At 34.6% G+C, this 25361-nt stretch overlaps 1 protein-coding gene across 1 annotated transcript; it reads right to left on the bottom strand.

Moving 5' to 3' along the window:
- Positions 1 to 397: 397 nt before the first annotated feature.
- Positions 398 to 24937, bottom strand: LOC149781592 (putative defense protein Hdd11). Its single transcript, XM_089935645.1, has 4 exons — positions 24542 to 24937; positions 6138 to 6363; positions 2993 to 3072; positions 398 to 1880 (listed from the first exon to the last, which is right to left on the bottom strand). Exons 1-4 carry the CDS (start codon positions 24762 to 24764, stop codon positions 1693 to 1695), a joined length of 717 nt encoding a protein of 238 aa, XP_089791771.1. The 5' UTR covers positions 24765 to 24937; the 3' UTR covers positions 398 to 1692.
- Between the last annotated feature and the right edge of the window lie 424 nt (positions 24938 to 25361).

The raw sequence follows: 25361 nt of genomic DNA, 5'->3' as shown, positions 1-25361 counted from the left end.
AACTCATTTGCTAAGATTATATATATTACCAGGTGTACCATTTGAAAATGATGTTTTTCTTTCGTTTTTTTTAAATTGTTCTACAACTTCCTATATTATTGAAAATATTCGTAGTAGGAAAATGCAAGTTTTCAATTTGAGGAAACATTGGAGAAATAGTGTAAACCCGGGACCTGACCAATTACGGCATTTGAAGAGTAGATGTCCACTTGTGATAACACCACGCTATTCGAACCCATATACCATAATTTATATTTCAGACCTGCGCCGCGGAAAATAAACTAGAAAACACGAGCATCAGGTTTCATAACAGATGAGCACAGTTACTGCATGCATATCTTTGTTTTAAAGGAACGATAGATATGACTGATCAAAACACAAAACGGAATAACCACAATGAAAATATTTGATTTATTTAATCTTTTTCTTTATTTAAAACTCATTAAAAGTCATGATATCTGCCTCATCAGTCCTTTACTGAAAGTACAACCGTGAATCAGTACATCCATTTACATGCTTACAGCGTGGATTTTGAAGCTGAAATCAAGATGACCTTTGGTAAATGTTACTCTCAAAACAGCCGCTACTCAAGATTAAATGCCACTAAATTACCGATAACTGTGAGTCAAATATTGTTATTCCAAGTAAATTAGCTTTGCATGAGCGCGTACTTGAAGGTACATGTCATTGCATATCTTATAACAGACATATTTATATATAAAAATAGTCATGTGATCATGCCAGCCAATGAAAATATATATTATATTATACATGTATCAACAATTCAAAATTTAAGGGTTCCGACTATTCACTGATAAATCAGTAATTATGAATATTCATCACAAATGGATAAAACGAATAAGTTGCCGTCTAGCTCTTCTGGAAATAAACAAAAAGATTATGAAGCACACACCAAGCAATGTCATTTTCTTCTCTTTTTACTCATGTTAAATATATTAAATTATTTTCCGGATAATTAGGTTTTCTTCCAATACGCTTAAACATCGTCACATGGAAATTAGGGCGATACAATGAAGAAAATTTTGAATTCACTACAGACACAATATTCACTTATGTGATACTATCTTTGGCAGACAATATTTTTTGTGCACGATTAATCGAAGCAGGGCCAATGCAGAAAACTGTGCCAGTGGCGGTACGAGGCTGGAAGGGTCTTGGGGAGCTCTTTTTATTTGCTGAATGTTTCATAGTATTTTGTGTCGCCTTAGCTTAACGGGAACAGTTCTTGAAAACACATATTTACGAGAGAGAAGTGGAGGCAATGGACACAAAAACTGTTCTCTGTGGTAAAGTGAGGGTGACACTAAAGAACGGCGTCCCTGTAAACCTGGAAGCCGCAAGCCGCCACTAAACTCCAGCTAAATAAAACAGACACTCACAATATCAATTATCAAACTACATTTGTTACAGGTTTATATATAATTAGCTTAAATTTGTTATGGAGATCTTTCTCCTATGTATTGATTTTAATCTGCAAGTTAGACATATCAACATGAAAATATTAACGAGGTCAATTACATGAATACGCAAAGCTTGGATACATCACATTTTCCAGAGATATACAATTATTACGTTGAAGCCATAATGCAGTGTTACAGACAATGTAATAATGTAGCATTGAGTGATGAGAAGGTGACAAGAATTCCACAGACGTAAGGTTTGCCTTAATTATCACTTTTTCTTCCACAGCAAGGGATTCACCCACTGGCTTCTTCCACCTCCGGAGCCACCACTTCCTCGTCCTGCACCCCATCGCTGGGTCCATACGCTGGCTACTCCTCTATTCGTGCTTGCCGCATTACCCGTTAACCAAGGGTCGGCGATGGAAGCCGCTCCCTCACCAGGTTGTGCTCTCAGAGCTAAAATCAAAAGGCGAATTGAATTAAAAGATGAAACTCACAACTTTATATTATTTGTATGTCCACCCTTGAATTGATCCTGCGATCTCTAAAATGTGTCTACTCTTTTGTACATGTTTGTCTGTCTCGAACATTTATTTGATCAAAAATACAATTTTCCTAGCCTTCCCATAAACCACGGATATTCTCTCTCACACAACAACCTTTCAAATGCTATTTACCTATCTTCAAGGGAAGTGCTCGATTATCCATTAAGCACACTAAGCACGCACTTAGGGTACCAGCCTAAAAAGGGGTCCCAGAAAAAAAATTCAAAATAATTTTTGATACATTTGAATGCATTATATATGACCATTTCGATCGAGAAAGAAGATAATTTCAATCTATATGTATGATGATGTTGTTGTTGTATGGTTTAACGCCATTTTTCAGCACACGATAGGTGGCTATACATGGCGGCTAGTATTAATGGTAGAGGAAGAATTCGGGAAAACCCCCTGAAAGAACCACCAACCGACGAGAAGCTACTGGCAGGCTTTCTCACAAACCCACATTGGCTGAATCTGAGACTGGAACCTACGCAGAGATGAGATGGAGTGACTTGTAACGGCGAGTGCTTTAGACCACTCGGCCAATCGGGGCCCCTATCTGCATGTACGAGTATTTTGATTTGGAATGATGGCAATCTTGGTACTTTCCCACCTTTTTAGCCCTTTAATATTTCTTTTTTTATGTTCACATTTTGGTGGGCACCATACTATTTTTAGTGCTTGGGACCCTGGAATGAGTTAATCTGGCACTATTCAAGGGCCACACATTGTCTTTGAGTATGAGAAGATATATCTCTCTCTCTCTCTCAAAAACACATGCACAAGAAATGCATTGTCATTCACATAAATATATATCTATCTATTCTTTCTGTTTATAGTTTCCTGTAATTGTATTTATTTATATCTCTCAATAAAACCCACAAATACGCAACACATATTTCCACTACCGTGCACATCAGTCTACGTATGGTAGCCAACATCCATCTGTCCATTATTTTGTTTGTCTGTCTCACTTACAAACACACCAAACACTATATGCACAAACTGCACTTTGGTTCATACCTGCTACATTGGGATCTGGAGTAAGGAAGCCGGACTTGATATTTGTATAGTACGTCGTAACGTTGACAACAATAGTTGCTCTGCAAAGAAAAAAAAATTCTAGCATATTTGCATTTAGCTCGTGTTTCATATCTAAGAAACATGGGTCACACGAAATGACTCGTTCATTAATACCTGAAAGGAATGCAATTGTATATATCAATTCTGATGGTATATTAAACTGTGATCCGCCCAAGGCACACTATTTTTGTTGTAGGGTTTAACGCCATTTTCAGCACAAGATAGGCTATCCATGGCGGCCAGTATAACTGGTGGAGGAAGAACCCTGGAAAACCCCGGAAAGAACCACCGACCTACGAGAAACTACTCGCATGCTTTCTCACATACCCATATTGACCTAACCCGACACTCGAACCCACACACCCAAAGCACATTAATACGCATACATAACTATTGTTTCAACAGTAGGCTACACAATGAAAATAGCGAGACAAAATATTATTCATCTCTGCTTTCTACTTGAATTATAAATGCCACACAATTTCATTGGAAACCCTTCTCCATTCCCCTCTATGTGTAGGTGACAAAACACGCTAAGTGAGAAAGAAAAGGCATTCGGACTTTATAAAAATCCTTAAAATTGAACTTACGCCAAGAAACCTTAAAGAACCTGGCTCGTCGTAGCTGTGTGTGTACACTGTCGATGGGATTTATATGCAGTGTTCACAATACAATACCATTCGTCCTGTAAGATCTGAGCAGAGTCAGCTGTATTATTGTTTTGTCTAGTATTTGGTTTGGGCTGGAATTTATTTATTCAAATTATTTTATTCAAGTTATTCTTCTCTGGAAATACAAACTGCTATCAAATAGCATTCTTGGAAATAAAGACTTGGATGTAAAGTGAAATTCAAATAAGGATATTTTCCTGGATTGTATTATTATGATTCAACCAAATATGTTGGCTCAACACTACGACACAGGCCACCACTTCCAGTCTTGGACTAGTTTTGGAATACCACTAATGTTTATTCAAAACGTTAAGGATGAGGATTCGTGTTAATAATTCTAGGATTATTTGGGAATTGATTTGCAATACCGTAAGTACTATTCGTACATTGTCACTTTTTATTCTAGAGAAATAAACTGTTTAATGATTTTTACAATACTGGTTGGCTTTTGTTCTTTTCTGTTACTTTACGTAATACCATATAGTCAAAATAGTACCAACTATACATTGCAAGAAGTTTCCGTGAAAACCTCACACTGATACGGCTATCTGATCATCAGGAGAAACAATCGCAAGATTTTCAAATTATCAGAGTGGCAACCGAAATTACATGTCATTATAGCCTACCGTTCAGAAGAGCACTGGTACTAAGATTTTTAAGACGGCTGTGGGGGCAGTATTGTGTGATCTGCTCGATATTATATTCAAATGTGACCAATTACTTGCAGCAAGACGTGTTTCAACTGAAACACTATATCCATAAATCCACTTGTTCAAGAGGAGTAGCAACAACAAGATGGAAACCTCGGTAGCCATGTTAGCAGCTTGCCATGTTAGCCGTTTGTCATGTTAGCATACTGATCAGAGAAGTTTTCATTAGGAATCATATATAAATAACCATTCCGACACAATTACGTTGATACGACTATCCGTTCATGGAGATTAATGATAATAACATTTGCATGGTGTGCACCATTGAAGCAACGAAGGAGTTCAGATCTGCATTATAAATTGGGACCAAGTGCATATCATAAGAATAAATTTAATGAAGATGCAATGCTAGTATGACCTTCAGTTCCAAAGAAGTATCGACATGAAAATCTAATCATGTTCCTGTTGAGCAAACATCGTGTCATTGTGATGTTTCAGATGAATCATTTGTCCAGGATGAATATCAGTACCATGATTTTCAACATAGTTGTTAAATCTATTTCGCAAGGTCAATTAGACGTACTATTTCAAATTGGATTAACTACATATAATAGGAAATGTTTCAATGAAAATATAAAACGACCATGGCGGCCATATTAGCTGTCTCATCTGTACCGTTTACTAAATGTAAATAGAAGACTTTCAACAATAATCAGATCTAAATACGATAGTCGGTTCAAGGGAAGCATTGGCGTAAAGGTTTCAATACAGTGATCATGACGATTATGTTAAATATCGCAAATGCACCATGTTCACTTAGGATCATGTATTTATTATAAAATGTATTTCGGTGAGTTCAACGGTTCTTCTCCTTTTTTGGTGTATTTATAGTTCAATTAAAATAAACAAACAAACATAAACAAACCGAAAACAAATAAACAAACAAACACACACACACATTTGTAGTCCTCTTAGAAGTCCTTCTTTATGCATGGCAGCTATTTAAAAGTTACCAACCCCACCCCTCTCCTTAAAATAATAATGTGAATAATGCAAGCACATTGTCATTTTCACAGTCGTCGAAAGGACTGAAAATATATCGACAGATATAGACAGAAGTCAAAGCATTGTTAAAGACTTATCATTCATTAATCTGTAAAGTTAAAGTTGTGGAGCAGCATGTAAACAAATCAAAACTCGGTTTCAACGGCAAAATAATATGAAGGCACCGTACACTTTAACCAGGTATAATCTTGTAAGAAAATGGGCATTATCACCATATACCGACGTTATTTCTTTATTAAACAATCTGCTAAAATCAACATAATCTAGCTTTATGCAAAAAATTATAATATGAGGAAAACATTAATTTGTGAGTTTGATAGTTCTAGTCATTTTAGAGTACTAGGTACATTCAGAGTCCTGGACTACACATTTATGTTAAACCTTTCAATGCATTTCTTTACGCCTGAGGAAAACCCAAGTGACTATTTACAAATAAGCAATGGTTCAGCAGCGTAAATTTACATTCTCATTCCTCCATTTTGGAAGACACATTTATCTCAGACACCAAACATTAATATCTACCTTCTCATTACCTACCTATCCTACCCTAGTTAATTACCAACCTCCATTGGTCCCTGCATACATTCATACAGACAAACAAACACACATACATACTTCAACCTACCAATTTACATTGCGCTTAACCTATCTACTGAAATGAGAGAACATTACACTTAATACAAAAATATGGGTACTTACATAAACTGTACTTGGTCAAGATTGGTGTTTTCAGGTCCGTACCAAAGAACAGACACCTCGGTTTTATAGCTGTTGTTTGAATGGGTAACGGTGTCCCCTCTGTCCAGACAATATAAAGTTTTAGCGTCTCTGTTTTCCGGATAGAATATGCCGGTGGGCCAGTCTATCGCTCCCTCTTCTGCTGCCACCATCATGAATCCCTTGAAAGGTGGACCCCATAATGTCACTGGGATGAAATAAACAATCATCAAACGTAAAGATCTATAATATTGCTTCCAATTATGCAGCAAAGAGACACGCGTATTGTACACTTGCAGTTAAGGAGATTTAAAATTTGAAGAACGCTTAGAGAAAGCTACAACAGACAAGCATGTTTTCTTTATCAGTAGTCAAACTTAATTTATAGTTTTATTTATAGAATTATAATACATTTTATAAGGCAATACCATGTCTGGTAAGGATATGCTTCACAAACCAAAATTGTTGTATAGGGATGCATAGACAAGCAGATTTATTTTTGAATATGTCTTAGCTATTTGCATATGAGGGATTAGCTATTTGCATATGAGGGATGTTATATATTAGGTACATATGACGGGTATGTAATAGGATGTGAAGAGAGATGCCGTACAACTTATGGTGATGTAGAGGTAGCAAATAATGTCATTCACTTTTTGTTTACATTTTTGTTTGTAATGTATCTGTCTGTATACAGTCGTGTATTCAAGGTCGATGTATGTTCATTCAAAAGCAACATTTTAAGAACAGCTTTTAACCTGTTGGAGATATAATCAGAAAATACAAACAAATGTTCGGATATAATTTTGTCAGGAATTTGAAAACTTAAACACCCATTTGTTCCTGGATGGACAGCGTTTTTAACATAAGACAATTTGACCTCTATCACCTTTTTAAATAATTTCCAATCAATCAATCCGAATATTAATCAATCAAATAATAAATCAATATATTAAAAAATAACCAATCAATCAAACAATCCAACAAACACTCAATGGATCAATAAATCAATCAATTAATGGATCAATCGATCTGTCTGATTACCGATCAATCAATCCATCAATAGATCAATCAATCGTTTAATCTTGTGAATATATCAATTAATATATGATTCAATCAATCGATTGATCAGAGATTTGATCAATCAATCGGATATTCGATCATTCAGTTAATATGCATATATCTCATACATACATGCATGCATGCATGCATGCATACATACATACATACGTGTGTGAACACACACACACACTCACACACAAACATATATATATATATATATATATATATATATATATATATATATATATATATATATATATATATATATATATAAGTGTGTGTGTGTGTGTGTGTGTTAACACAATGAACTCTGTTGAAATATGTTCTGCACAAATTTCGTCATACGGAGTTTATTCAAGATTTCTAATGGTGTATGTGTATAGCAGTTCTTCATAATGTTAACAAAACTTCCGCTTTCACCATGATACTCTTATTATTATAGTCGTGACGTTAAGAGTGTCGCATTTCCAAGACAACATCAAAATCTCGTTAAAGCCAGTACATTAGATTTTTTCTGGAATATTCCCAACCCTTTTCAAGACAATTATATTTGGTTTTAATTGGGTTTTATCCTTTATCTTGCTTTATATTCTCAAGAATCTTAGAAATGTTCAAAAAATAATTTGTTAAAATCAAGTGAATAATTCTAATCTGTTTTTTCACTAATTAGTTCTAAAATCTAATTGCCAGGCTAGTTTATTTTCCTGTCAGATAGCGATTTTTTATGGTGTTAATATCATTGATAAATTAAGTGCATTAAACATATGGACCAAATTATAGGCAAACACTTTCCATTATGCCACATATTTATTAAAGATATCAATTAAAGACTGGAATTAACAGCAGCAATACCCGTAATATTAAACCACAGTTAGCCAACGTTTTTAAAATTGCCAGGCTAGGAGGGCAGACTCGATAATGATGTTTATTGAACTTGATTTTGTCTAGGAATACAGAACGCAAAAGCAATTGACAAGATAAGTTTGTGTACGCATTGCCACGCGCAGACACACACACACACACACACACCATAATTTACACAACATTTAAATAGTGAACGATCCGCTCAATTACCTAGTCTTGTATATGCCCTTTAGAAATTAAATAAACAAGTAGGCCTCAATCTATTATTTCTACCAGACCAAGTGAATATTTCTTTTTTCTCCGTGAATTTCTCTTCAAACAGCGATGAATCTAAACTCATTACTGTTAACTGAAACTCCTTTGTGATTTAGTATTGTTCTATCTGTTTATTTATAACTAAATGGAAATTTCCCTCTCTGATTATATAGTTATTAATATAGTCATTTAATTTGGCCTTCATTAGCTCAATAAAACCTAGGCTCTTCTATCTGCGTTCTAAATGAGTAACTTATAGCAAATTCAGCACAATGATTTAACAAAGACATGAGTTTTTTAACAGTATTTTAACAAGGACGTAAGTTTTGGCATATCTGAATTTTCTTTGGACATATTAAACTTTTCATACTATAAGAAATATAAAAAAATAGATGTAAGATTGCGCATCAATTTATTGTTAAGATAAGTTCGAAATTGTGATTTTCATCATTTTATAAACTAAGTTATCCATGCAAATTATATATTTGTTTTAAAAATCAAAATTGATAAGATAGAAAAAATAAGTTTTAACCTTAAGGAAAGTAAAGATAACAACAGTTTTGACACAATTTGGAATTTGGATCCAGTCATACTCATATTCCAAGAGCAATGTTCTAAAATGTTTAAATTATTAATGACAGTATTTATTAATCCATCATCTTTTGAAAAATGATCTTAGAAAAGAATTATTTATGTGTCCTAATAATAGATTGGTTCGAGTTTCAAATTATGTTTGATCTCGGTTCATCTAACGCTGAGTTTCCAATACTACTCCTAAATTCATAAGACATATGCTTTCTGTGTAATTACTAAATGTGGAAGTTTAGACTTAGAAATCATATGCTACTAATTAATTTTCAGCTTCCAGTATTAAAACGGTATCTTTCCTACAAGGATGTATTAAACCGATTTGTCAAGTCTATCTACCGTCACTTCGATTTTGACTTTGATGCAAGCATTTGGTTTTACCTTTACTCTGGACAAATAAATCCCTCTTCAAAGATTTCATATTAAACGACCAATTTCAATTTTGGTCTAATGTTTAATGAAACTTTATTTGTATCAAACGGTTTCATCGTGGTCTCTTTATTTCTATGTTGTTGATTTTACCACTTCTGATGCGAATTCTCATATTTTGGAGCATCCACAATATACTCCCATAGATGCAAGTCTCAATCTGGAACGGTCTGTTGGTTGTTATGCGACATTGGAATCGCATGTACACCTGGACATGAAGAATTACATAATCCTTGCCTTTTTCAAACAAAAAACAGAAACAAAACATCAAAATTGCTAACAAATATGTTGAGGCTAATAAATTAACCCAAGCATTGCACATTCAATATTTTAAATCGTCAGTCATACAAAAGAGAAAAGAGAAATATTTAAGCGAATAAAAGCTTTTGTCACGTGAATTGAAATAAGTTTACCAACTATAATTCACACACATCTCGGTGCGTGTCTGCGCGCGCGCGCGCGTGTGTGTGTGTGTGTGTGTGTGTGTGTGAGAGAGAGAGAGAGAGATTGAGAGAGAAAAAAGAGAGAGAATTTGCATTTTACAATTGTGTATGAACAATACATACGTTCTTTTAAAAAAATAAATTACAACAGGAAGAAAAATTGACAGGACATATGTCAGAAAGCTCTCCTTGTCAATCAGAACTGTAAGTTCTATAAGAGATGAGCCACAAACAGTGTAATGAAGATGCATTTTACATTTCTTTTTCTTGAATACAGTGCTTTATTATCTTCAACAGCTTCACTCATACGAATTGGTTTTTCCTCATTGCTAAGGCCTTGCACTCTCGTCACAGCTTGTGTTTATTTTGAATATATTGTTGCCCTAAAGCTGTTTTGAAATATGGGTCTTCAAAACCTTAACGGCCCAGGGTGGCCGAATGATCTAAAGCGCTCGATTTTACCGGTCACTACCATCTCACCTCTGTCCGTGTGGGTTCGAGTCTCGGGCTCGGCAAATATGGGTAAGTGATAATGTTTGCCAGTAATAGATTGGTGGTTATTACTAGGTCTTTCCCAGATTCTTCCTCCACCGGTTATACCGACCATGTATAAGCCTATCATGTACTGAGAAATGGCGTTTAAACCTACACCAACAACATCAAAACTTTAGTAATCGTCTCCGCGCATTAGCATACGAACTGGTTGACTGAAATCTACAAAATATCTATTTTCATATATAGAAATGCAATCAAAATCAAAGGGATGTGATCAAGACTGTGTTTGATGGCTCAGATGCTCTTTATTGTGAAGTCATCTGCATTCTGTTACGTTTGCCTCATGTTACTTTTCAAGATTATCTGTCATGTGTTCCACCACTGCATGTAACGAATTCCTAGATTTTCCCTCTTAACCATTCGGCAGTATCTTGCCATTCTACGCTAAAGTCATTGCAGAAATTGTATTTCAGCAAATGCGATATACATTTAGTGTGATATTTATCAATGCTTAGTTTAGTTTTCTTCAAGTCGACATTTTGCTAACAGAGGTACAGTGTTATAGTAAGTTTCGACGAACACAGTAACCCATTGTTAGACACATACACATCTAAATCTAATCGACACTATTTATGCCCACTGAAAGGTCTCAGGTAGGCGAATTCTTGGGATTGATCCTAATTGGGTTTTTCAGAACATCACGTGCAATTTGGGGAATTACACTGGACAATTCATTTTCCCACATGACCTACATTACAGAAAACTGACTGTAAATTCAACTGGAAAATGGCACAGATCTCTATAAATAGAAAAGCTGAATAAAAAGTGTCCACCCTATAGATTTTGTTTTATTTCAGATATTGAATTACCCATGCAAGCTCGTTGCATTCAATTATAACGATGGTAAAAAATATAAAATATGTATGCAGACAATTTTACTACTATTCCTATCCATTTGTATCAACAAGCATGTGAGACTGTAGTCCAATTTCATTTAATAAAAGTCAAATGAAACAATTTTCGTTATATTTTCCCTTTGACTATGTATCAAATATTTTATCAACTGTAAACTTTTGGATATATTTATATTACTTGCGATGTTAATACTCCGGTCGCCGTTTCGAATGGGAGATATATTTCTACGCACACAATACGTCTGATGGGTGGTGCCTGTAATCTGAGTTTCTATAAGTGGGCTGTCATTTCTTTTAAATTTTCTTATTTAGTGCAGGCATGCACAGTCCTAATGTTTTACCAATCAAGGATGATATGGATTCATGGCTGACTCTGAAATGATATGCCGTCCTGCTACTACTGCTACTACAACTTCTGGGAATCACATAGACGGCAATTGACTTTTTGATGAAGGAAAAGCTTTAATTTTATATGTAGGCGGGCTTTGAAGCGCAAGTTAGTGTTAAATAGTTGGTCACGTGATCCCGTCTCTGTATGTAACGAATTCCTGCCTCTGTACAGGGCCGAAAAGAAGGGGGAGGGGCAACTGAGGATATATTCCCAGGGCCTGGGCCGTGGGGGTGGGCCGGCCGAACAACACGTTTTAATTTTATAAAAGAACAATTTTGTTTGAACAAGAACTAGGAGAGGCCCGCGTGTTTTTTACCCCAGGGCCTGTGATCGCTCTCTACGTGTCTGTCTCTGTATACACATACTACACCACACCTTGCTACAATCCGCAGTCAGTCTGGGGATTTTGTATTTCGTCGATCACAACAAGGAACTTAAGAAAGCAAACTTTATTGACCAGTAGTTCAAAGACTCCTATTCTCTCACTGTTTTTTCTTTCTTCATCTGTTGATAGTTACGAAACGACAAATCAAACCAATCTGTCGATGTTTAAGGAACCACGAAGCATTCGACAACTCAGACCATGAATCGGTCAGCACCTTTTCTGGGCCAAATATATGCATTTATACTTAATGACAATGGTCGTTACTGCAAATCATTATTAAAACGCCATATGGATTTACTTCACATATAGAGGCGTTTACTTCTTTAACCGACTTTCTCGAGCGTGACACTCATTCTTTAATTGTCATGCTGTGAACGGCAATACTTTGTGTCATATCTTTAATTTTAAAAATACTTCTTTTACCGAAACGAAATTTGTATTTTGTTTCCGATCTACAACGGTCGAAAGAGATATCTGTTTCGGCGACAAAATATACCTACACATTGCCCAACGTTACCATATAAATCCATAATATCACATACTATATTCCAAACTTATAAACTTAATGTTTCGCCAGATCAGAGTGTATTTTTTAAAAAGAAAAATGATATATGGATAACATTTAGCGTAAAACATGATCAATTAGCGAAATATAGCTCGGTACTGTAAACATTTTGGTTCTTGGTTTGCAGAGGTCATTATACGGTAATGGCTGACAATAATTACTGATAAATTAGACCATAATCTTCCAGTCATACTGTTTTGTGTTTCCTTTGTGTCCGTTGACTATACACACCTTTTGTTCAGTAGAAGACTGCTCAAAAGCTGTGATTGATTTGACAGATGACAGCAATTTGAGGAGGTCTGACTTGGGTTGAAGCCAAGACAGTTTGGTTTTAATTGATTGATGATACACATAAAGATAGACATTCAGAAACACAGATATGCGTTTTAGCGGCCGTTTTTATTTACTGCTGTATTTTTTCTGAAAGTGAAGGGCGAGATAAGTAACAAGAGTACCAAGTGGGCCTGTTTTCGGTCACCTGAATTTACAGATATAGATATGTCATTAACATCTTCAATTTTAGCAGTAAGCTGAATCAAGTTTGATTAATTATCATTCTTAATGAAATTTGTCGAAGGATATGCTAATGTAGGCCTATAAAACAAGCTTGATTAAATTATGTTGAAATATACACCCCACAATGAGGTAACACTGGCAATCCGATGTTAGATCATCTCATTCATATATATATATATATATATATATATATATATATATATATATATATATATATATATATATATATATATATATATATATATATATATATCTGTGTGTGTGTGTTTCTCATACTCCATCTTGTCACATCTCGTAATGACATAAACACATCCATTTTTTAAAGGAAGCCTGTCGTGCGGTAACAAGCTCAGCCAATCAGATGCAAGCTTATACCATTAATAAGCGTGGATGTCGCTCATTTTCAATTCGTCCAAGATCTTGATTATATAACCTACAAGTAAATTGGTTTATACAGTAAAAGCTTCCAGAGTGATAACAAACTCAAAATAAGATACACAATACCTCATTTTTATGCATGGATATGGCTACTATTCAAGCTATTCTAAGATATTAATGATACAAAGTTATATTTCAAGATTTTTTACAAAATTCGACCAGAAATATGGCCGATCTATGTCAGTTAGACGGATTATCCACTTAATAATATGCTGACTGTGATTCATATTTGAACTCATTAGAGGTGATGATGGAGGTGGTGGTGGTGGTGACGATGATGATATTAACGTATATTGCACGACTGATGTCATATATACTCAAACTAGCCCAAAATGTTGATTACAAACAATATTGTTCCAGGTGTGATACAAATTGCATCAAGCATATGACGTGGATTTTAAGTAATTAATCAATTCAACAAGCTGCCTTGATGGCGGTTGTTTTAAAACGCCTTTGAAATATTGATAATATAAACTTGCATTCCAAGTGTGATTATAATCGGACCTCGGTGTGATAACAAGGTGTGTCAATCAGACACAATATCACTTTTAGAATATGCGTGGTAGTCGTTCATATTAAAATTCGTTCGCACTATCGATTATTTAACTTATAATTTAAGTGTGATAAAAGTGAGATCGGAAATATGGACTTCATAGTAGTTGTATTCAACAGCTGTCGCACCACGAAGGACGGAGTCAGACGCACGGTGCTAGATGGGCTGTAATCCATATAATAAGCCTCAGTATTTCAGTTGAGCTATCAATTAGTGAAAGTAATTAGCAGGCTTAAAATACCCGCCATACAGAAATCTCAGACACTGATGTAGCTTTAGGGAAACAAATATATAAAATACCGTTACCACTATGTTGTCATGCGTTCTCCATTCCTAGACGTTGACGGGGCTGAGAGAGAGAGAGAGAGAGAGAGAGAGAGAGAGAGAGTTTTACAACTGTAAGTGACTGTTTAATCCAGATGAAATCTGTTTTAAAAAACTTTATTTCAAAATTAGTTGATCTATTATTATTATTATTACTGTGAAATGAAATAAGACTGGGATAATAAAATCTGGTGGGATATATTTGAGGTTGGGAAAAAGTTAATTTCAGTCCGTTAACATATTTGTTAAGATGTCCGTGCTCCGTCAGATTCAACTTCGCTACAACACTCGAGTTTAGCAAGGTATTACACATCTAAAAGAGAAGAATTTATTGCTTGGCCTCTTAAACGGTGTCTGTTCAAAATACATCTACATAGACAAGAGAGTTGCTGAATGAACGTTCAAAGTTTCAGTATTTGTTTAGCAAGACGTGCTAGTTCTAAATCTGCATATGACTCATGGTTTTAATCATCAAGCTGTATTAGCTTCCAGCTTGTCAAGTTTTGCGAATGAAATAAGACGGGTTACAGGTTACCAGGAATTGTTTAAGTAATCTTAAGAAAAGAGTAATAAATCTATCTTGGAATATTTCCTCCAGACACTATTTTGACAAGTGATTCTCGTGTTTAACAAAGTGAAACGTTTGTGTTTGGATGAGTCATTCAGTCATGTTTGACAGCTTTATTGTTTGCTTATGTAACACCTGGAAGGGTGGGTGGGTGGGGGATAAATTGAAATATTAGAGACTATTGAAGTACATGTATTGTCTTTTTCTTGATAAAAGTAAGCAACTGCCTGTTCTTGCATAGTGTCCCAGTATTCTGTCAAATATGTTTTGTATACACGTTTGTCTTGAGCATATTAAGTTCATATTTTGAAATATTCAATAACTGGAACACTTACTTGGGGATTAGTGTATGATGCGGAAGTGAGAATATTGGAAGATGAGTTTATCTTGTTAAATAGTGGTTTTGTGTTGATTTATTCCAATAGTTGAAAGTTAAATTATTTTTCCAGACCAATTAATTTTTCATCAGAATGAAAATACCAAATCATACAATTCTGGGGAACATTCATCCTGCCTCAAACCTAATACGTGCAATCCCTGCACAAAACTAGCACAAACACATGGTAATGCACTGTGGTAACCTACAAATCCGCTAAACGGTTTTATTTTGAACGGTCGTCTTTTGATAATTAATTTAATATCCAATGAGGCGCAAGGAAAGTTAAGGGAAAAAACTGATTGTGCTTGTTCATCTCGTATATCATTATATGTTGTACCGATCGATTTTATTTATCATATATCCCTGTGTATATATCGTTACTGACTGAAATTTATTTACCACACTTCCTCGGTTTCAAGTACACGCTGATCTGTATTTACCATACCTTTCACGTTTAAGTAGCGCCTAAAGTAATCCATATTTATTCGCGTATATGTAGTGCACAACGAATATTTTTTGCCGTAGTTACTCGTGTACAACTCTTGCCCATCCTAGAATAGGAAAGATCCTGATCACATAATACGCCGCCAGATAATAGTAGCAGCCGTTAGAATAGACCATGGTCTTCAGTTGTTTTATGCAGGAGTAGAACAGGATCATAGCTGTTAGCTGTCGGATACGCGGTTTCAGTATTTGATATATTGATAAATAATTACATGCTCGAATGAATGAATGTTTTACCCTAAGTTTAAGCACGCCTTGTTGAGTTTGTTACCATAGTGATTTCGTTTTCTTTATTGTCTCGCTCTTAATGTTAGGTCATGGTGTATACTAGTACAAAAGTTATCTCAAGTACATGACATCGTCTATTTGCGTTCTATTAATTTTCAGCATCACTGCATTTTTTTCTCTCATAGACTAAGTCTTCTGATTCTGTTATGGTCATAATCGTATATATGTGTGAAAACTGATATGTAAAAAGGAATATTTCGGAAATGAGTCTGGTGGCGTCAGTTATGGTATATGCATGTAAATGTTTGCAGTACGTGCCCTCGGCCCTTTCGGTGAATACAAATGAGGATTTTAAAACATTGCCGTAATTACGATCACTCAGTTCTCGAAAGGATATTCTGTTTTAATATTTCAATCATCTCCCATGAGATATAAAGAAATCAAATTAGGGACAAATTATTACTTTTCTTCTTTGCATCGATATATGACTGTCACGGCACAAAACCAAACGTGCCGTTGGAAAAACAAAAACCAATATGTAATTTACAACAGAAACCTACAAGCTTTACATTCAGGTGTAAAGAAAGGTTTCAAGAAGACATTTTCAAGTTGATGAACGTAATTGGTAAATAGATGGAGATTGTGATATAAATGGTAAGAGTTCAAATAAGTCTAGATGAAAGTACATTTTTCAAATACCAGAAGCATATATCACCTGGCAGGTGAAAAAATAATGAAATTGACTTTGCGTAAGGCAGATATTGTATGCCACTGTGAAAAAATCAAATTGACCAAAACCGGTTTACAGAGGCTTTGCATTATTACAATTATCCAACTGTCTAAGGTATTCCTTTTACTACAACAAGCTCAAAAATAAATATAGGACTGACTAGCATTGATTCATTGTTCATTAACGCTGAGACATACAACGTCTAATATTACACGAAGGATAGCATCGAGTTTATGAGACACCATAGTTAAAAAATGTATAGTCACTAGATCATTTTTTAAAACAATTGTGTGCACAATATTAACGTTTTATTCTAACCTCATACTTTCCATTAATAAAATGTGCTGCAAATCAAATTTGTGTTATTAATAATTAATATTATCAGTTGTCTTTTTTTAGATAAGTAGATTTTGTGTTAAAACAATTTGCTGATTTTCATTGTTTCGATCGTTCAATACTTGATGCATTTGTTCCAGTTGAGATTGTAAAGTATTCTAGTCTTCCGATGATTGTTCAAACTTTTCTCCATGTCACTCTCTAATGCCCCGAACTGTTTATCCTCCTCTCGGTTGGTTGTAGATATTGTTGGATGTTATTCACGGTTGCTTGTCCCGTGTCTATTATTTTGTTCGAGCCTGACATGTTTGTAAGGCAGTAGAAAGGTTTTGATCTTCAATGTGAATAAAAACTTTGCGTCTACAAGACATATAAGTATTTACGGAATCTTTTCTGGTAAACATTTCAGTACCTGCCTGTTGAATAGATGTTATTTTTCTGCCTGCATTTTCCACCAAGTATTGATATCTTAGAAATTACTATCCTCCAAATGTGGGCATGTGAGAAAGCTTGCCAGTAGCTTCTCGTGGGTCGGTGGTTCTTTCCGGGGTTTTCCGGGTTCTTCCTCCACCATTAATACTGGCCGCCATGTATAGCCTATTGTGCTGAAAAATGGCGTTAAACCCCACAACAACAACAACCCTCCAAAGTCTTACATATCTGAGCACAAAATCGGTTTTGAATATAAAAGACAGCTGCATCAGTCGATACGATCATATCATCTATATTGTGATGCAGTTATTGTTAATGTTCTTGTAGACGTTTATTGTTTAACGCAGAGTTGTGACCTGACATATGTCCTCTTTTGTCGCATTTCTCATAAGGAGACCAAATCAATTCACTATAAACTCTTAGGAATAGAGCCCAATAAATGGTCTATTAGTATGTTTATTTTGCCTATTAGGAAGTGCTTATATGACCAGTAACAGTGTAAGAAACAAAGTCAGGTTAATACATTTTAACAGGTACAGGCTCTACATAGTCAATAAATTACACAAAAACCTGTTTTATAGCATTCATTTTATCAAAATAAATGTATATTTTGGATTTCAGAAACTCACATACCGTATCAGGCTCACTATACGCTTGCACATTTATAGGGCTCTTGAATTAAAAATTCAGCACTGAAGGTAGTGATAAACACCGTATAGTTATTACTTGAAATTATGTTGTAGCTTTTAGACAGTTATATATTCAGCATTGTCTTTATTTGCACAGATTCCCTATACAAATATTTTCACATAAGAAAAATGTACACACTTAGTATCTTTTCGCTCATCGATCTAACTTTGAAATCTATCCTGTTATATATATAAGAAAGAGAGAGCTTAAGGAGTTTAGTTGCAACTGATTTTTCTGTCCCTGTAGATGTTAAAGGCTGAACTGTGTATTATTTGGTTTTAACAGCTTATTAGACTCTGTTTCTAACACAGAACAATAACCATTCAGGATGTTACACAAAAGTTACGGTCGTTTCGATAAAAAGTAATAACGTATTGAGCAACACTTTAACTGGTTGTAACCCATTAGAAACGACATATTGAATTGTGAAATGATACAAGATACTAGAATAATGAGTTTAAAATCGTCTTCAGTATCCCCGTTTGATGGTGACATAGTGATGTCTACCACTATGGCATCATGCCGCATACATTTAGCATGCTACCCCCCCCATTCTCATTATTTTATGTTTCACTAGATATGTTGCTTATTATATGATAAATACGTTAAAATTTACAGATAGAATGCAATAAGAGACATACATGGTGTTATCTCCCGTTTGTGACTTGACTAATTGGTAACTGTGCACTTCGACATCTTTAACAGCTGTTACCAAATGTTGAAGTTTCTGTGACAAAGTATAACTATATGATAAAATTTACGAGACAATTAATACCTCCACAACAACAACTATTAAAATATATTTTTCTTGAGATTCGTGAACTTGCTTAATTGGTTTACCTTGTGATGTTTTACAATATTTATTTCCTTTCTTTAAATATCCAACAGTTAAAAAATAATCCCGCGAAACTTTCTCAGTTGTCTGTCGGATTAAATTATATGGTGGTCATTTGGGTTTTGCCAAGTTATATTCTTTGCTGTTTTGTCACTGATAGTATATTTTGTTTCGTTTTACATTGTTCACCCTTCAATTATTGTAAGAGCAAATTCCTATATTAGATCAATATTATTTCAATCTGATAAATATACTACTTTCAAGATGGCTTGAAGTTTTACTTTAAGATAATAAAATAGAACTTTAAATGTAATAGTTTAATTAAACATAGTCGATTTCAAGACAAGTGCTAATTATGTAACATTATGCGATATAATCCACTGTAATTGGATACCAAGGAAAGAAAGCTTTGTACCAAACTGCCTACAATAGCTCTAATAAAGTAAACAGAGAGCTCTGTAACTAACATAGCAAAGCATACACTAGGAAAAAGTATAACTTAAACAAAGTTTATCTAAAGAAATAGATACACAAACTATACCAAAATGATAAAACTACAGAATTTCACTATTGGCAAGAAACAACTGTCTACTCTTAAAAATATTTCCGTTTATTTTCTCCGTAATATTATTTATTACCTGTTAGAAGATCGTGTTCATTGCTGTCTCCTTAGCGCGTTTTTTACATGTATCATTTTATTATATGTTTGATATATTAGGTTTGCTTACGGTTTTCAATGGTCTTGTGATCATTTACATATGTAAATACATTCAACTGTGCCCAATAGAGAGACGTGAATTTGGCAGATCATTTATATAATAGCTTAATGTTTTCAGCTGTCATCATATTATTTTCCTTCAACGCATTTTTACCTTTTACACTCATTCTTTTGTCTTGGAGATCTTGTATAGTTTATGTTGTTATTGACACCGACAAAGTCATGTTTTTGGAACGTGCTTTCTTGGCCATCCTTGTTGAGCGTGTTTCAAAATGCTGGGTCACCTAAAATTACTTGATTGATACAAAAGGTTTACTGTGCAAAATTAAAATGGTAACCGTTTACTGTAGATTGTATTATATGATTTGACTGTTTAATTTATTCTAAAATTAGGTGTTCAGAATATATATTTTGCTAAGCAATCAAAGCTGATTCATACTTTTGATTTTCATCCTTCCTTTTGATCCTTTCTGTATATTATTGTATTCCTCAATGAAATAGGGTAACGGGTCAACCTAATCTCTGATTTCATTTTGAGTCAAATACTTAAACATGGTTATTTAAAGGTTATGATAAACATTTCCACTACATGCAGTTTTCATTTCAGAATAAGTTGAAACGTATTCAATGTTCACCTCTTGCAGCAAATATTAACTTTCTGGTGTTTAAACCGTGTCTTAAAAGGTGTCTTTTCAGGGTTTCCAGTATTAAGGACTAAACGCATCTTGCAATGTGTCTTACCATTTCATTTTCTTCTATTTTTACAACGGGAATATTTTGAAAATATAACATTTACTTTTGTGTTTATATCTATATTTGCATGCTGCTTATTTTGCTTGCAGGTCAGCAATATCTACTATACTATCCTACGTGACTTAAACCAAACTGTATGGAGATTTTCGTTTCTCAAGTGCACTTTTGAGCAGACTGCTTAGTTAACTATTCATTTAATTCAGTTTGCTTTCTTTGATTTGGCTGGTTTAAAATATCTCCACAACTGGCATTTATTTATAAGCAACCTAATTTCCAGAATCTTTTGAATGAATTCTAAAATACTGTTCTCGCTCGGCCATTTAAATAAGAAAAGACAGAGAGCATGCTTTTGCGGGAAATAAATAGTTATTTAATGCAGCCAACAAGCCACCTGGTCAACCGTCTAAAAATATACTTTCATTTTCAGCAATTTGGAACGCTTATTCAGCTCTTTAAAATGGGAATCAAATTTTACCATTCCTTTAGTAGACTCTGTTAAATAATTACTCATACTGTAACCATGTACTGTTTAAATATTTTTTCTTCTTCTATGAATATTGATTAGTTTTGAAGAATCATCGTGGATTAGCGTTAAAAACGTTTCAAGATTTTTGGGTTACACGGTATATTTTATACGAAAACAAAGTTTGCATATTTACCCACAAATTGCGTGTCATTTATATTTTCATGACACTTTTAAAAACCTACTTGCAATCAGAACTGATGCTACTTATCTTATCGCTAAAAGTAATCAGTATATCTGAACCTTTGCTGAATATATTATTTATCTAAATTAACAAATTAATGCTTATTATTTGTAATCCTTTCAGAACGCACACAAAACAGACATTATATGTGCCTCCCATCAATGATGCTTTTATTTTACACTCGCAAAAATAATATCAGCTTTCTGGAAAATGTCGAATTCCGTACAAGTTAGCTTTGTGTGGTCTCTCAGCCGTTTTATCCGTTTTGTTGCGATTACACTTGCGCTCTTTTCTCAAGGTACAGCAGGTACGCAATAGTAGGTACATATAAATACATGCTATCTTTGGAATTGTAACCTTTGAGCTTTATCAAGAGTGTTAAGAATGCCCGTCATGTCACCCGAGCTAATTTTTCCCTGGGGACAACCGTCTTTGTAGTTTTGGGCACCCGAGTACCCTTATGGACAGCAGTACCACCGTGAGTGTGTTCCTTGTTTTAAAACTTTTCTTACTATGGAATTTAATCAAATTTTGATGTCAATAAATGACTTTAATTACACATTGCACGTAAGCCTTCTACGTAGGAACGAAAGGCTCGGAGCTCCGGATCTATGAAACTATCATCACAGGTTTAAGGTGCACGGCAACTTTAAACACCCTGAAATCTTAAGAAAAAAAGTTCAACTCGTACTCCTGGCACTGATTTGATGTCATTCTCTCTTTGGCTCAAGATATTCAGTCCAATTATTGTCCTACTTGACAACGAATCAGTGAAGGTAAGCTGGTGTGCGTTATTATTAAAGATAATTTCTTTAGTTTCTTTTTTGGTCAGCTTTAGTATGTGGTTCATTTAAACACGTATTTTGTTGTCCATTATGTTGAGATTATTTTAATCAAAGGAAATACATATACATATTTTGTTTAAGACTTAGACTAATTCAATTTTATCATTAGTTTCTTATATTTTGTAAATAAAATATGCGACATAATTATGACCTAGGGGCGAATGCACACGAGTCTCAAATATATTTATACTAGTTACTAAATCTCTACCTATGATGTTTCTTATTCAATCTTCGCAAGATAAAATGTCAGTCAGAAAGGTTCGAAAAGACACATTGCTAACAGTCATCTTATTTTCATTTTCAACCGAATATCGTCATTTCCGACGTACTAGACAGCTGTCATGAATTATTAATGTACGGTAACTAGTATAACACACGTAGATTGACGAAGAAAGAGAATTAACTCACCTTATTAATAAAGTATGGTATAAAGCTCATACTTTTTCTGGAAAAGACAGTCCATGAAGAAATACAATAACTTTTATCAATACATCCCCCAGCCAAGCCAGACTTTCCACAACTCTCTTCAGGTGGGTGAATCAATACAAAAGAAGCAATCTTTTTTTGGTCAAAGTCCCCCGCTACTTTCAGCGCGAAGAGAATCAAAACCCAAAATACACAACATTTTCTGATTCATTTGGGATAATGATACTGATATTAAATGTTCTGCTTTAGAATCTGCTTATCCTTTATGTACGTAAATGTATCGTTCAATTATTAAGTGTAACGGGAGTAATCGTTCTTGTAACATTGCATTCCAGCAGATAAGAACCAAGGATTAAAACCGCTGGTTGATACGCCAACACTAAAAGTGTATAGCGAAGAAAGATGAAATAACTATCGAATAAATTCCCCCCTCACCTAACGGTTAGAATGCAGATCTCTGGGTAAACTTGTGATGTTTCGTGACACACATTTTACATTTCAAACCAAGAACACGAGACAGCAAAGATCCATAGAAAATTATGAAATGGTAAAAGAAAATAAAACGTCATAAAACATAAAATGCAGATTGAAAGAAATACACGAAAACGTAGACTGTTCTTTTCATATACGTTTATGATAAGGCTGTGTTTTAGAAGGCCGCGGTAAAATCTAATCGTTTGGATCGGTCTTCAGTAGATTTCATTTAAGAATGTATTTGCCGGTTTGAGGATTATATTTAAAAAAGTATGACGATGAAGGAAATAGCTCTGACAAAGTGGATTATCACACGGAGATTGTGATAGTTCAACAAAATTCGGTTAATGATGTGATTGGGTTTAAATAAGGATTTTGTGAATGAGAAGATTTGTCTACTATCCATGATTTCCCCAATGCTATTGGACCTAGACCTGATTCTTTATAAATATAATTAAATCTGTTCTAAAATAATCTGATTGGATACACATTGATTGGTGCTTAGATGCAATCGAATTAGATCTCAATATTAGGATATAAGTCCCATCATCTGCTTGTTCAGGATACGTGCGACAGTTTAATATCATGATCGATCTTCTTTGTTGACCCACTCATAAAAACGGAAAATGGTCATGACCATACTAGATACAGAGACCTTTTGCTTTCATATGTATATTATATGTACCTGACATGAGTTGCATGACCTTTATGGTAACTATTCATCCAGAATTAATCGTGCTGGAAATAAATCTATACATATGTGCTTTAATTAGAATGAGAACGATGGTCCAGTATAACAGATCTTTAATTATTATTATTATTATTATTATTATTATTGCTTATTTCAAACAAGTTCATTCTATATCTTTCCCACCATCACTACTTCCCCCCCCCCCTCCATCGTGAACATGGTGTAGGTATTTCCTAATAGGTTACAAACAATAAGTGACTTCGTGCTTAAAGGATTGCATCAATTGTTGCTGAAAAAATATAAGCTAAATTAAACAAATTTCTAGAATGCAGCGATTGACATTGTGTTATCTTCACATCAATAAATGGGTAGACGACATAAAACAGATAGGACAACATAAATTTCCAAATATGCGCAGATGTACATATAATAGCTAAACTGGACCAAATGTTGAAAAGAAAGTTGAACTTTATTTAAGTTTATAATACTGACGCACAGAGACGACAACATATCAGAATTTAACATTTCATATAAACATGTGATGACAACCGACCTAAATAGGATTGGGAATTACATAAAACAGGAGAAGCAGAAGCTCAAAATGCACTTTCTTCGCCTTAAAACTTTCTTTTATCTTTCTATATGTCCCATAATATCAAAAATCTCATTTCCTTGTTCCCCTGCCCGACCTCCTTGAGAATATTGATTTCTATATTAGTTCAGTCTCTTCAGGATCTCAGTTCTACTGTCTACCCTGCCACCAATATATTTAGGTATATTCTTAATAGGCTACGAACGTTCTGATTTTGAATGCAAACAAAATCTTGTCGCAAGATTTAATTACTTACCTTTTATGGGTCTATCCGGCCTGAAGGTATTGCTTGATACAGTTATGTTATAAAATCCGTCACCTGACTGAGGGAATACTTTTCTGGACGTATGGGGATGAAGGTGACGAGGGGTCATATAGAAACATGCATCCTCCGGGGCCCCATTTGGGCGCCCATGAACACAGGGCAACAAGGTTCCGAAAAAGATGAGAATATTCGATTTTGAAAGTAGTCCCAACATGGCCAATTAACTCTTAACTTAGAAACCTATTCAAATCTTCCTCAGTCGGAAAACCATCAAAGATGGCCCGAACAAACGATATGGATGTATCCTGTACTTCTTTACGACACGGCTGTCTTTTGTACTGTAACCTGCCGCAAAATAACAGGGGTCTAATACATCTCTGAGGTAGTGCATACTACCATTTTATTGGCTGACAGACTGTCAGAGACAACCGAGCCAAATGTGGCACGAAAAAAAACAACAAAGAGCCGAACGTCGATGTGACGAGAGTTTTCAATTTGCGTTGACATAACGTGTCCAGTTTTGAAGGTTTAATTATCAGGAGGGCTGAAAAGGCCATATTATTTCTCCACGGATATTTGCCGCGGGAAATGTTTTCCGTCGCGTATGTGTGTATACTCATTCTTTATAACTGAATGACATCATTCAAGTCGATATAATGTATGTATTTATTTAATTATCGGATATTTGCAGTCGTTAGTTGATTAATTGGTTCCAGATTGGTAGTTTGGTTGCTTGGTTGCTTGGTTGCTTGGTCGGTCAGTTTGTGGTTTGTTGCTAGGTTGGTAGGTTAGTTAGATAATTACCATACAT

This window comes from Sinohyriopsis cumingii, chromosome 15 (assembly GCF_028554795.1).
Source record: "Sinohyriopsis cumingii isolate HCF-2022 chromosome 15, ASM2855479v2, whole genome shotgun sequence".
NCBI lineage: Eukaryota > Metazoa > Mollusca > Bivalvia > Unionida > Unionidae > Sinohyriopsis > Sinohyriopsis cumingii.
The sequence above is the reverse complement of the archived record's forward strand: the minus strand, read 5'-3'. Positions and strand labels throughout refer to the sequence as shown.

Excerpts from the sequence above, each read along its gene's own strand:
- LOC149781592 (XM_089935645.1), bottom strand. The coding sequence starts at position 24,764 with ATGTTGGGACTACTTTCAAAATCGAATATTCTCATCTTTTTCGGAACC. Across the intron at positions 3,073-6,137 it reads CTTGACCAAGTACAGTTTAT|AGCAACTATTGTTGTCAACG; the intron begins GTAAGTACCCAT and ends TTTTCTTTGCAG. Across the intron at positions 1,881-2,992 it reads TCCAGATCCCAATGTAGCAG|CTCTGAGAGCACAACCTGGT; the intron begins GTATGAACCAAA and ends TTTTGATTTTAG.